This window comes from Gadus chalcogrammus, chromosome 4 (assembly GCF_026213295.1).
Source record: "Gadus chalcogrammus isolate NIFS_2021 chromosome 4, NIFS_Gcha_1.0, whole genome shotgun sequence".
NCBI lineage: Eukaryota > Metazoa > Chordata > Actinopteri > Gadiformes > Gadidae > Gadus > Gadus chalcogrammus.
This window is the reverse complement of record NC_079415.1, coordinates 14,153,977-14,168,804: the sequence shown is the minus strand read 5'-3', so window position 1 is coordinate 14,168,804 and position 14,828 is coordinate 14,153,977. Positions and strand designations below refer to the sequence as shown.

The following is a 14,828-nucleotide window of genomic DNA, read 5'->3' as shown; positions in this document are numbered from 1 at the left end:
GTACGATCCGTCAGTCCAGTGCCATTCATACCGCCGCCGCATCTTTATGGTCAGAGTGGCGACTCCAGATGAGTCGCTCGCTCTTAGCACGCCATACATCACGCCGACCGCCGGTCACGCTTAAGTGGGTCCCGCTGGGACTACTGCTCCTACTGCTCTGATGTATTTGTGCAGGACTACATGTCTGGGCTGTTCCGTTGGGTCATTAGCATGTTGTTTTGTCTAAGGCAATAGACTTTATTAACAAACTGTAAAAAGGAACGAATAACTCGAAGGATGGATCGAAGACAGAGGATAAATGTTCTCTGTCTCACTCTTATTGACATGGTCGTGAGAACACAAACATCTTTGGGTGGGGTCTGGTACTCCGAGGTACCCTCAGAGGGGGGGTTACGGCAGGAACAGGAACCCCGCGTAGCTGTAGGTAGGTCTTGATGCGTGCTGAGGACTAGGACTGGGATTGAGGGCTGCTTGTTCCAACCCTGCTGACCAGTATCTTGCCTCAACAGGAAGTGATGTCCATGGACGAGGAGAGCACCTCCTGCTACGGCCTCCTGGAGGCGGAGCGGTGCCACCTGCTGGTGGGCCGCCCAGGCCGCTACGCCCTGGTGGGCCGGCCCCTGAGCCAGGCAGCCGCCAAGAGGCTGAGGCTGGCCGTGTTCGGGAGCCCCGACCTCAGCAACCCGCTGGGCTACAACCTGAGGGTGTACTGCGTGGACGACACCCCCCACGCCCTGCAGGTGAGGGGGGGGGCGGGGGGGGGGGGGGGGAAGAAGAAGAAGACGAGGGAGGAGAATTATACTGAAGATTTACATTTAGGGCATTTAGCAGACGCTTTTATCCAAAGCGACTTACAATAGGTACATTTGTCATAAGAAGTGCAACAATATATCGCTGTCGGTACAGTAAGGATGTTCATAGAACCAAGTGCAAGTACAAAAATCGCTAGGCTAACCAATTCCCCATGTTACAGCAATGATAGCAGCTACTGCAGTTGCTTCACAATTAAGTACTATAATACAATACAACACAATACAATACAATGTACAATGGTGGCCAGAAGAGGGACGGTGGCTATGCAGAGTCGAGGTGGACTCTGAATAGGTGAGTCTTGAGTCTTTTTCGGAAGATAGTGAGCGACTCTGCGGTCCTGAGAACGGCAGGGAGCTCGTTCCACCACTGAGGTCCCAAAATCGAGAAAGTTGTGACTTTGCTGATCGACCTTTGCTGAGCGATGGCGGTACCAGACGTCCAGCTCAGGTAGTTGAGCGGAGGGATCGAGCTGGGGTGTGTGGCTTTACCAATGCTTGGAGGTAGGCAGGGGCAGTTCCATCGACTGCCTTGTATGCCAGTACCATCGTTTAAAATTTGATGCGAGCTACTACAGCAAGCCAGTGGAGGATCCGGAAGAGGGGGGTCACATGGGAGAACTTCGGTAGGTAGAACACGAGGCGCGCTGCCGCATTCTGGATGCGCTGCAAAGGTTTAATCGCAGAGGCAGGAAGTCCAGCCAGGAGTGAGTTACAGTGGTCGAGGCGGGAGATGACAAGTGATTGGACTAGAAGCTGAGCTGCTTCCCTTGTGAGGAAGGGCCGGATTCTGCGGTTTCTGAAAATGAGGAAGATGAGGAGGAGGAGAATGTTGATGAGCAGGATGAGGAAGTGGATAATAATGATGATGAGGAGAAGGATTATAATGATGAGGAGCAGTGGCGAAGTGGTAATCGGAAGAATCAGGATAATTCCCGGTGGGCCGTTAATGTTTGCCAGTCAGTTGGCATGTTTACATTAACATGAACGTCTTTAAGTGGTTCAGACAATGCTTTTATTCAAAGTGGGTCAGTACTCTGACCACAACGCTCAACACAATGCAATTCAATAATGTGGAACGCCAACAATGTCCAAATGCTGTCAAGTCCTCCATCCACACAGCAACACAGTGTAGATCGTAACAGCTCAAACATCCCAGTGCACAACTCAGCCAGGCAGCAGTCTCGGGTCTCCTCCAGTCTTCAGATGGGTTCTGTAAGATAGAGGGGGACTCTGCAGGTTCATCTTTGGCGTATTGTGCATGCACACAAAATACTCATAATGTATTGCACTTACATATTTAATACACATGACCATGCATATTTATACTTTCTTTTTTTTTTATTATTATTATTATTATTATTATAATTATTAATTCAGTATGTAAAGTTCAGTATGCACTCTGAACTGTAAATATTTTAAGCAACATTAAATATGACATTGTATGTTCTTTTGACGTTCTGGACTCAACAATGGTTGGTTGATTAGTCCGTAGTTCTCATTGACTTATCTGCTAGTGGTAAAGCGTGCATCAAATCCATACATTAGATATGATTAGACATAGGGATGATGCATAGATCCATGTTTTATATTATGACTTAGCAATGAACACCTAATGAACACTGTCATCACAAGCAAAACAATTATATTCATATTAATTTACAATAACCATATGTGCGATGCATTTACAGAAGAGCATTCAACTACATTATGAGATAGATATAGTCACGTACCAGATCTCACTGTAGCAATACGATCCTCCTGGCTCGCATAATAGGGTAATAGATAATTAAAGGCATTCAATGCAATGAATGCTCAGGAGAGACTGAAGCTTGTGTGTGTGTGTGTGTGTGTGTGTGTGTGTGTGTGTGTGTGTGTGTGTGTGTGTGTGTGTGTGTGTGTGTGTGTGTGTGTGTGTGTGTGTGTGTGTGTGTGTGTGTGTGTGTAAACCCTTTTTAATTGCCGTTGTTTTGTTGGGTGATTAGACATGAGTCCCAACCAAGTGCTTCCTTCCTGGAAGTTTACAGCACATGAACTTTATCTGGTTGTTTCTCCTCCACCTCTGTTTAAAATGCGCCCGTCCAGCCCACTGAAGCCACGGGGGGGGGGTGCTTAGAAGAGCCAAAGCGGGGCTTTTTAATTTCAAACACTAGAGATGCTTGGCGAGGTTGCCCCCCCCGGCCCCTCCTGCTCAGCCTAATTGAAGGAGCAGGTAATTAAACGTGAGGCGGGTTATTATTCCACTCTGTGCGGCGCGTGTCTGTGTAACAACACATTACAACAATCAGGAGCCGCTCTCAGTGGGGTTGCTGGTGCGGCGTGCCGGAGTGCTGCTCAACGGCAGTCTGCCCCGCGGTCGAACACACCGGGTGGCCGTCAGGGTGGCGGTAACGGGTTTTACCTCATTTTGTGCCACTTTCCAAGATAATTAGGCTAATTAATTCTATGTATTTTATAATGGTTGCCATCGGTGATCTTTTTGCATCCTACTGCTATGCTGTCACCGGGGAAAGAAGGAGATTTTTGAATCAGAGCTGGTTTTATTCACAGTAAACCAAACAAAAAGAACAACAGCGCCATTTGCGGAGGCTCCGCCCACTAGCTGTGGTGGGTGAAGGCCGCAGCCTGAGGATGAACAACCAAGGAACTGCATGATGGCGCTCTCGTTAGTTCACTCTTAATTCGCAAGAACTTCCTGGTGTGTATTGATAAACAGCTAGTAAGTACTCTTCTTTCAGACAAGCGCCCACGAGGCAAAAGTGATGCAATACGTGGGATAAGTGAGACCTATTCTTAACCACATCTCATTAAACACATTATTTTGGAAAGTTGCACAAAATATTAAAAAAAACACTTTCCCTCCAATTTGGCTCAATTTGTTAAATCTGTGTTTAAATCCCCCCCCCCCCCCCAATATATAACAACATTTAAATGAACGGTTGTAGTCTGGTTCTCATCATGTTGATATCACTTGAACACCAAATAAAACGTGTTATAAATACATTTTCCGTGACCAATCTGTCCCTCTTCCTGGATGAAACGATCAAAGGCACTCGCATCCTACCCTCTTTAGCGTGCAGACGGGCCATCATGTTTCATTGTGCAGGCCTGTAAACGAGATGATATCTCCTGTTGTTGAAACCCGATCGTCCGTATTGACGAATGGAGATTGTGTTAAACTACATTACCATATGGATATCGCAAAGAAGTGCATTCAGACAGTGGGTAATTATATCTGCATAGTGAGCAATGGTATTATGATATTGATACGTTCAATTTTTTTTGTTTATATACATCTTTATGTCACTTGGACATTTTGTGAGATCGTTTTTCCAAAAAGGAAAAAGTGTATAAGGTCGAAGGAAAGATAGCCAGTGATGATTTACAAGAAGCAGCAATCTTGGGAAGGTCAATCTTGATAATCTGTCAGGTCTTACATGTTAAGAACAACTGAGTACTTCAAAAGAAAATCAGAGGAAGAAGGGATTTCCACCATGGTCTGAATCACACAAATAGAGGTCATGATCGCTTTAGTTAACCCTCATAAAGACATGTGAAAGGATGTCTTGATTACTAAGACTAAAACATAATTGTGCTTCTGTAATAGTCATCAGAAAGGCCTTTGTTTGGGTCTGAACCATAGCAGTAGGAACTAGGTTAGAACCATCAACACCTGCATGTGGCAGCTGAAGCCAGCATACTGCAGTCATTCACACTGGATATTATCTAGTTGTTAAAGAGTCCTGGAGGGCAGATATCCCCTCCCATACACTTGTAGATCACACACACACCACCCCGTTGTGGAAATGACAACATTAATGGGCTCAAAAGAACTCAGCCAGTCTTTGAACTTGATTATAGAAGACAAGATGCTGATCCAGCGGGAGGATCCATCCAAGGTATGTATTATTCAAGCGGTTTTATTTCCTGGATCCACTAGGCTAAGTTTGATGAGGGTAGATCGATACGTTTATTTTAATGGCCGCGGTTCACTTAAAGGGTCATATATTTTTTTTTCTTCCGTATGATAAGCAGCAGCGGCACGATTAGCCGTTGATGGCTAATGGACGAATAATGAAGCCACACGGCTAGGCTATCTGTGTAACCTAATTAGCAAAGTCACTAACACTTACCAAAGAAAACTCATTAATAGCTCCCTCTGTTTCTATCAAGTCCATTTCTATTCATTGAGTGCACTTTGTGGGCGCTACAAACAAAGGGATTAAAAAAAAGGTTGAATATGATTTAATAATAAATGAATAATGTAATATTCCATCACAGTTCATAGCATATATGGTATCATATATCACATCATATATCATATATATTTGAAAAGGTATGTCGTCTACTCTCATTTACCATTGTGAACTAACATTGTGTAATCAAGAAATGTCAATTCAATATCCACGTGTTTCAAACTGTATTTATCTATGCATCCATCGAACTTTAGATCTAAATCTTCATCACTAAATACTAGCGGAATAAAAGGTTATTAAAACATGGACATACAGTCACAAACATACAAACCTACTCATCCATGGGCTGATAAACATAAAAAAACTCAACCACTCCTCCCATGAGTTGGCGTGAATGCTGACGACGGCGCAGCCCTAAAGCTCCGGCTGGTTTCACTTAGAAGATAAGATTGAACGTGAATCGAGCAACAACTTGTATTTGTATTCCTTCCACTAAGTTATTCCGTCTCTCAATCAAGAACGGTTAGTTGTACCTTTCTGTTGGTTTTAGGTCGGGTTAGGCTCAGCTAGCGTTTAGTTCGTCACCGTTCTGCGATAATTGATTTCCCTTATGAGCCTCTGGCTCAAGAATCAACCCCTAATGTACCTGCTCGTACACTTTGCATCTCCTCTCTGCTACTTTGTGAGTGAGAGAGTGAGATAACTACGGAAGTCATGTAACAAAATGAGTAAAACATTGATACTCATGAGCACTTTCCAGTCTGAGCTCGCCCTTGTTGGCACAATGTAGAATCACGCCTGTGGTTGGTGGAGTTTATTACACACATGCATTATTGATATTAATCAGTGTTGAGCAGATGGACTATTTCCCCCCTTCCGATTTGTCTTGCTGGTTTCGGTCGGTTTTCTCCCTATCTGACTCTCATTTTGAACGGTTTTGACTCATTATTTTCAATCTGCTGTGCAATTCTTTTTTTGGTGCTTGTTTTATTTATTTCCAATCAATGTTATGGTATCCGCTCAGCATGTTATTATTCCATGGTGATATGTTGATAGATGAGAATTACATTCAGACTAATGTTTCGCCCATACTTCCCATAATGCATCTTGTGGAAGTGAACTACCCTCCTGTTTGTGGTAAAGCTGATGTCGTTTTACAGTGAGGTCTTCTGAGTTGATGCACAAATGCATAAATTGTGTTAATCATTGACTAAGGAGGCTTAAATGATCTGAAGAAGACTGCTGTGAGTTGCTTTTGTCTGTGAAGAGGATATCTTCACACAGGGACTACGAGGGCAGCATTCCAATAGTCCCTCTGTCGCGGATCCCGCTCAGCTCTGGCGTCCTCAGATCTCTATTGGTCTAATCTGTCCCTGAATATGCAGTGAGAGCAGCGGCCTTTAGGGGGTGATCACACAGAAGGCTCTGGAGGCTGTAGAGCGGGGGCCTTGTTACCCTGCCTTTCTGTCGAAGCCCAGATGAAAGCAGACGTTTCTACTGCTGCCAACGCAGAACATCTGCATTTAACCCCGCCATGACGGCGGGCGCTTTCAGTCCAGAGTTGAGTGTTATTTTAAACTCAAACCAACAACAAAAAGATTGAGGCGCTCAATAACGCAATAGCAGCGAGCAAAACGCTTGTGGGCAGTAAAAAAAACAGCCGTGGAAAGTAGGATTCAATTGGTTAGACCTACAACCAATCAGAGCAACGAGGAACAGAACATAGGGCTACCCTCTGAACAGTCGTTGAACCAAACTGCCCTGCATTAGATAAAAGGTTGGGACTGCTCTGGCTAAACAGGAGGGGGGGCGGACGCATATGTCCAGAGCAATCTAAACACGAGGCTAACCTTTCTCCTGCTCGACCACTGAGGGCTCGTCTCTTCCAGGGAATAATAAACGAGCGATAGGAAGGAGGATGCACAGCCCATGTGTGCATTGTACAGAGATAACTCATCTGGCCCTCTCCCCTGGACCCCGGTCCCCCAGGCCGTGGCGGTGCTGGAGTGTGTGAGGGGAGGCCGTCTGCTGGAGGAGCCCAGGACGCTGCAGTTCAGTGGGGACGGCTTCAGCCTGCAGGTCTCCATCCAGGACCTCCCACAGCTCCTCTGGAGCATCAAGCCCTTCACCACCTGCCAGGTACGCCCCGGAGATACGGGTGTGTCCGTGTGTGTGTGTGTGTGTGTGTGTGTGTGTGTGTGTGTGTGTGTGTGTGTGTGTGTGTGTGTGTGTGTGTGTGTGTGTGTGTGTGTGTGTGTGTGTGTGTGTGTGTGTGTGTGTGTGTGTGTGTGTGTGTGTGTGTGTGTGTGTGTGTGTGTTTTCAGTGGTTGGGTTAGTAAGTTAGTGTGCGTGTATAGGTGTGGGTTTGCCTGCGTGCATGTGTGAGTGAGTTAGTGTGCGGGACGGTACAGGTGTTGGTGCATCTGTGTGTGCGCGTTTGCACAAGCTTATGTACGACACAGACATTTTAAAGCAGGTTCATAGTGACCACTGGCTCCAGTGTACCAGCCAACAGCACAGTGTACACTGTCACTGTACTAGGACTGAAACAGTCTCATTTCTACATGCATGGCCTCCAACCGAGACGTTTCTGAAGTCCTCTGAGTCCCAGTGTGGTGAGGCGTGTGGCCCCTGTTCCAACCCATGTGACCGCTCCTCTCCATCCATCCCTCCGACCCCCCCCCCCCCGCGCGCGCGCGCGCTCCACACGGTTACGCTCCGCGTCCCCGCGAGGTCACATCAAAGCACAGGCAGAGCGGAACACCCCAGCAAGAGCTATCTCCTCCACACACACACGCACCTATACACCTAACACACACACGCGTACACATGAATACATACACAGACACACATATCTGTCACACACTCACACACACACAGACAGATAACACACACACGCATGCATAATATATAAACACCCATAACACACAACTTTAATCATAATTTCGAGGCACATTCAACAAACATTGACTGAGACACCAACACCCCCCCCCCCCCCCCACTCAGCCTAGTGATGTTTCAAGGGGTGTGGGTGTGTGTGGGTGTGTGTGTGTGCGTGTGTGTGTGGGTGTGTGTGTGTGTGAGTATGTGTGTTCCTCCCCCTGATCCGTGATGTTGATCCCGCCAGTGACATCTTATTAGTGGATTAATCCTCTTCCACCACTCCCCAACCCCCGGACGAGGCTCCCTTCCTGGGGAGCGCGGGCTCCTAGAGGGCACATCTCTGGCGCGCAGGGAGTTGGGCCAGAGTTTGCCGTCATTTAAAGGGGCCTACACACCACCCAGACTCAAACCGTTGTCTGACCCGTTCGGCAGAAAAGTTGCATTTTAACAAACCGCGAAGACTACTGCCAACTACACCGACCACCTCATAACAAACAGTCTTTATGAGAAGTTCCAGTCTGGTTTCCGTTCAGGCCACAGTACGGAAACTGCTCTGGTCAGGGTCACCAATGACCTGCTGACGACTGATCACTTCTCATCTTCTCGACCTCACCGCAGCATTTGACACCGTCGACCACCACATCCTTCTACCACCACATCCTTCTACATCGCCTTCACTACTCCATCGGTCTCTCTGACACTACCCTGGCTTGGTTCACATCATATCTCTCGGACAGAACAGAGTATGTATCACTGGGTGATGCTAAATCGTACACAGCACTCTGTCACTTGTGGTGTCCCTCAAGGATCAGTCCTTGGCCCCACCCTCTTCACGCTATACATGCTCCCCCTTGGTCGTGTCATCAGCCGGCATGGAATATCTTTCCATGGCACTGCCCCCCTATACCTCAAATAACTCATCACTCCCCATTCCTCCTCACGCCATCTCCGCTCTGGACAGGCCACCCTCCTGTCCGCTTCCGAGGACAAGGCTCCGAATTATGGGCGATCGCGCCTTCTGCTCAGCTGCACCAAGTCTGTGAAATGCTCTCCCTGACCATCTAAGGGCCCCACAGACTGTGGATTCTTTTAAAAGAGGCCTAAGAACCCATCTTTTTAGAAAAGCCTTTGGCTAAACTGCTATTTTAAATTATTATTTTTTCTGTTATTTTTCTTTTTAATCTAGTTCGACTTTTATGTTGTATTTCTTTTAATGTGCATTGTAGCACTTTGAGGTCATTAAGTTAATATATTATCTATACAATTTATTATTATTATTATTATTATTATTATTATTACACAGTAGCGTGTACGCTCTGCACTTGCCGGTGGTGCTAGTCTGCCCCTCCAACACACCGCGCTGATTGCTGGTTGTGTGCTAGCAGCACACAAAGAGAGGGAAGTGTGCTATTAGCACACAACCTAACAGCACACAAACAATCAGGGTTAGGGTTAGATCCGATGGCTCCAATCTTCAGAATGCTAACGCTCCCAGACTTTGCATGTTGAATCTGACACAGTCCGCGTGCTTCCAAAGCTCCCAACACAGCTGAACACACTGAACAGATTTGTTCCCAAACTCGTTTGAGTCTCCCCAAACATTTCAGATGGCCAACGGTTAGACCAGTGTGTAGCAGCCTTAAAAGCGAGAGTTAGAACCTGTCATCCTTTGGAACCGATTCGACCGCTCAGAGGGGTCCTGCCTGACCCTGCCTGCGTTCTCCGGGGGTACAAAACCTTCGATCCCGAGCATCCAATCAAAACCTGTTTGAATTGAATCCCTTGGAATCGACTGAAGCAGACGTTAATGCATAAAGGGAATACAATACAACAGGTGATTTAAACTAAGAAAAAAAATTTATCAGACGCTCGGTGCTAATCGAGTCTGCCCCCATGTCTCTCTCTCTCTCTCTCTCTCTCTCTGTCTCTGTCTCTCTCTCGCTCTCTCTCTCTCTCTCTCTCTCTCTGTCTGTCTCTGTCTCTCTCTCTCTCTCTCTCGCTCTCTCTCTGTCTCTGTCTCTCTCTCGCTCTCTCTCTCTCTCTCTCTCTGTCTCTGTCTCTGTCTCTGTCTCTCTCTCTCTCTCTCTCTCTCTCTCTCTCTCTCTCTGTAATGGTTTCCTCTGGCGGCAGGAGTTCTCGTTCGCCCAGGTGTGGGGCCGGGACCACCACCCGCTGCAGTGTGCCTTCTCCCTGGAGCGCCTCGGTCCCCCGCCCACGCCCCCGCAGCTCTCGTGCAAGATCAGCGTACGGCAGGTCAAAGGTCGCGAGCAGATCCTCCAGGTGTACACGCCGGCGGCGGAGGTGAGCCTAGAGAGATTGGGATTATGATAAAGGGGGAGAATGAGAGAGGGAGGGAGAGGGAGATAGGGGGAGAAGAGGGAGGGAGAGGGAAAACTGAGCAAAAAAGGCATGTCCTCGTCGTTAAAGATTGTTGTTCCATTACTCTGAATATAGTCCTCCTTCATCTTCCTAATTTTTCTTCTTCTTTCTTCTTCTTCCTCTTCTTTGTCCAGCAGAGTGAAAAGGGGCTGATTCCTCTCTTCCCTCCGTCCCACTGTCCCCTCACCTCCGAGTCGGGGTCCACCGCCTTCAAGATCCCCCCGTCCATCCATCAGCGCATCTGTGCCACCTTCGACTCGGCCAACTCCAAGGGCAAGGACTGGCAACTGCTGGCCCAGAAGCTCCACGTAGACAGGTAAGCATCATGTAGACAGGTGAACACCACGTAGAAATACACCACTTAGACAGGTAAACAGCACGTAGAAATACACCACGTAGACAGGTAAACACCACATAGAAATACACAACCTAGACAGGTGAACACCATGTAGACATGTGAACTCCAGGTAGACAGCTAAACACCACATAGAAATACACAACCTAGACAGGTGAACACCATGTAGACAGGTAAACACCACGTGGACAGGTGAACACCACTTAGACAGGTAAACACCTTAGACAGGTGAACACCACGTAGACAGGTGAACACCACGTAGACAGGTGAACACCATGTAGACAGGTAAACACCACGTGGACAGGTGAACACCACTTAGACAGGTAAACACCTTAGACAGGTGAACACCACGTAGACAGGTGAACACCAGGTAGACAGCTGAAAACCACGTAGACAGGTAAACACCTTAGACAGGTGAACAACTTAGACAGGTGAACACCACGTAGACAGGTGAACACCCCGTAGACAGGTGAACACCTGGCAGACAGGGAAAAACCACGTAGACAGCTAACCACTAAGGACTGCTCGGCACGCAGGCGTGATGGTTAAGTCGCAGGCAACAGCTGTATCTAATTTACCATAGCTGCTGATTATTGCACAGCATGAAGCGTAGGTCTAGTTCAACAGACAAGTTGTATGCTAATCTGTTTACTCAACCCTTGGGCGATATTAGGACCCTAGTCATGACGATGTGGAACCCAGTAGAAGCCCACCAGCAGGTGTAATAAATTAGTATGTACCTTGTTAAGCAGATTTTCTTTGCAGTTATTTCTTCAAGAGTGCTCTTTCTTTATTAAAGCGTCCTCACTTTTATGATCAGAGGGTGGGGCGCCGGCAGGCCGGGCGTGTGGAAACAGTGCCCTCTGCTGGATGCAGGCTACCATTAGATCTTAAATATAGGGGATTCGATTCTATAATACATTTTTGCAAATGATCCACATAAACACTGCAAAGTAAACTCCAAAAAATAATAAATTGACGCCAACATTGTACAGTTTTATTGATAATAAACACAATTTTAGCCACTTTCAATTATGGAATAAATTAAGTAAAATCTTGGAAAGGAATTAATGAAACTTTCATTGGGAACACTGTTGGAAAAGTTTGAACATTTAGTATAAAGCAGTAATGCAACGTTGTTTATTTTTGCTCTGAGCAAAAAGTGGATTTGAACAGCAGTTAATTTCTATCTTTACCTTTCCATCCTCTCCTCTTTCCACTGGCCTCTCCCTCCCGCCCTCCCTACCTCCCACCCATCCCTCTCTCCCTTCCTCTCCTTTCCACTCTCTCTCCCTCTCTTCCTCCTACTTCCCTCTCCCCCTCCTCCCCCCTCCCCCCCTCCAGGAACCTGAGCTACTTCGCCTGCCAGAGGAGCCCGTCAGCGGTCATCCTCAGCCTGTGGGAGACCCAGCACCAGACCTCGGGGGACGTGGACTCCCTGGCCTGTGCTCTGGAGGAGATCGACAGGGCCCCGTCACCCGGGACACTCACCCCACTGGGGCAGGGCAGCGACCGGCCAGACTCTGGATTCTCTTAAAACACAAAACGCCCCAGGGGGGGCGGGGGCAGGCCTCTGTAGGGGATTTTTAAGTTGCATGAGCTCTGGTGAGGATCCCGTGGTGGAGCTACAGGAGGCGCAGGAAGAGGAGGCGCAGTAGCAGTGGTGGTGTTGGAGCCCGACTAGCGGTTCCGCCCAGAGGAGGGGGCCCAGGAGGAGGAACGCCGCCGTGAGGAAGGCAAGGGACAGACAGACAGGGAGATCCTGGAGGCTTCGTTTCGCCTGTGGTGTCGGTCACTCCGAGCTGCGCGGTGCAGCCACAGGCAACAGCTCGGAGGAAGAGAAGGAACGCTGAGCATCTTCACTTTGTATTCGTGTCCAAACAAAAAGATAATAACCTTTGCTTTGGTCCCAGCGCAACACCACGCTCGGACACGGAGAACGCTGGAGCAGCAATGCCAACGCAGGCAAGGAAGAGAGGGAAGAGAGGGCTTCCCTCGGGGGGCTGGGACGGTTCAAGAATACTAAGAAACGCGTGCAGCTCGGACCGCCTCTCACTGAGCCCCTGAGGACCGACCACACTACTTATTTCTTCGGGGGGGTCTGCCAAAATGTTAGTGTTTTATGTCTCTGGTCGTATTCTTTTCACTCATGTTTTATTGCGTTTTGTCCTCCCTGTGTTTCTAATGTTACAAAGACAGGGTGAAACTCTGCGAGACTCACTTATCGACCCAGCTTTGATAGTAAGTTAATCGAACGATTCATCCGATCATCAAACACTAAACAGATCACACAGTGAAACGGTGAAAGACCGTCAGAGAGGAGGGATGTGTGTGAGCAGGGATTTTGGGAAGCACTATAATATCATCTTGCTGTAAAAATAAACAGTTTTCTCTGACCCATGGGAACATGCACGTACACCAAATGAAAGGCTCTCTCTCTCTCTCACACATACATGGAAACAGACACACGTACAGAAAAACAACTCACACACAGGAAAGCGACACACACACAGGAACAAAACAACAGTTTATCTCTCTCACAGGAACACACACACACCCACACAATGACAGCTCTCACATACACAGAAACGCAAACACACACACACACTGACAGCTCTCATAGACACAGAATCGCACACACCCACCCAAACAACTAACTAACTCCGAATGTAGTCTTACATACATATCCTGTTGTTGTCATGAAGTCGTATTCTACTGCAGATTATACCGTTGGCCGTCGCTTTGCTTTGAGATCTTTTTGATCAGTACTTTTCCGAATTTCGTGAGTGTTACCATGCCATTGTTTCGCAGAGGAACACCTTGTGTTAGCCCTCATCGGGATTCTACTTTAGAGGAGCCTCGCTCAGATCCCCGTCCAAGATGTGGTTTCTCCTTGGAGATATCTCTCCTCCGATTACCCCCCCCCCCCCCAAACACGTTCTCCCACCCCGAGGCAGGGCCCGGTACCCCTGCAGAACCCTCTAGAACGTATTAAGACCAATCCCCCAATTTTAACCCTAAATAAACTATAGCTAACACACCTGACGTACCAAACCAAAGCAGTGTCTGAGGTGTGGATACACGGGCCCTAAACGCATCCCAGCCAAACACGGTGTCATCGACGATCAACGATTGACCACGTCGGATAAAAAGTTGGTTGTTCTTTAAAGCTATACCAACCCTGTAAACCGATGCATGCACAGCCTTCTGCCTCCCCCGGCCCACTCCCCTCCTCACACCCCCACCGTTGTCGTTTCGGTATTTTTGCCATGTGGTGACTTTGGAAAGATAGGCTGGCTGAACTGGAATTAATGTTTTATTTTAAAAAGAAAACACAAAAAAAACTCTTCTGAAAAGTTATTCCTGTTGTGTCTGTGTCCAATGTGGTCCAACAACCTTGATGAGTAACCGTTTCAATATTAAAAACAATGGTTTTAACATCCCTTGTCGCGTGTCCGTTGTGCTGCCAACATTTTTACCATGACGCACCCCGGAGACCTGGCCATCGTGAACTCTAGACATGGACGTGATGATTCACATATTTATTCACTGACAGGCACACATATTGATATTTGTGGCTTACCTAAGACGCTCACCTCACACACCCTTTCACAGAGGTGTCATCCTAGGGCAAACACAGCTGTCGCTTGTGACACTGATTCATGGGTCTTCTCCTCTGATGGACCAGGGCACGGGTAGCAGGCTTATCTTCACTAGTTTACTCTACCACCAGTGCCCGGGTGAATCAAGGGAGGATACCATTCATTTGTGTGATGAGCTACATCTGTATTGGTCCTATGAGGAGGCCTCTGGCAAAAGGGTCTGATCATTCTCCTTAAATAATTTAGCACATAGTGTTTGTTGATATCTGCAATTACCAAAATAGCTGCCTGAATCGGTTCAATGACATCGGCTGTATTGACGTAGTTTCACACCTGATGGATTTTAAGAAGCACTGTCCACAGTTGCCTATATAATGAGCCACTTTGATTCATGGATATGACCTCCCCGATCCTCCATCACCATGTGTGTGTTGACCAAGTGGGTCCCTATTAGATCATCAGGAGCACACTGGCAGGGGGAGAATGTTAGTAATGAATGTGATGGTGGTGATGATGATGAAGAAGAAAGAAAAAATAACTTGGGTCTGCACTGGTTGCATAGCTTGAGAGCCTGCTTTTTATGAAAACATTAGCTTAATAGCCA

The 14,828-nt window shown here is 47.4% G+C and overlaps 1 protein-coding gene across 1 annotated transcript in view; it reads left to right on the top strand.

Moving 5' to 3' along the window:
* The window catches only part of LOC130380596 (netrin receptor UNC5D-like), a 159,475-nt gene extending 147,316 nt beyond the window's left edge, over nucleotides 1-12,159 (top strand). Inside the window, exons 15-19 of the mRNA XM_056587841.1 lie at nucleotides 510-740; nucleotides 6,995-7,144; nucleotides 10,019-10,189; nucleotides 10,405-10,583; nucleotides 11,967-12,159. Coding sequence (XP_056443816.1) covers nucleotides 510-740; nucleotides 6,995-7,144; nucleotides 10,019-10,189; nucleotides 10,405-10,583; nucleotides 11,967-12,159 — 924 coding nt within the window. The remainder of the gene's footprint in view (nucleotides 1-509; nucleotides 741-6,994; nucleotides 7,145-10,018; nucleotides 10,190-10,404; nucleotides 10,584-11,966) is intronic.
* Nucleotides 12,160-14,828: the final 2,669 nt, after the last annotated feature.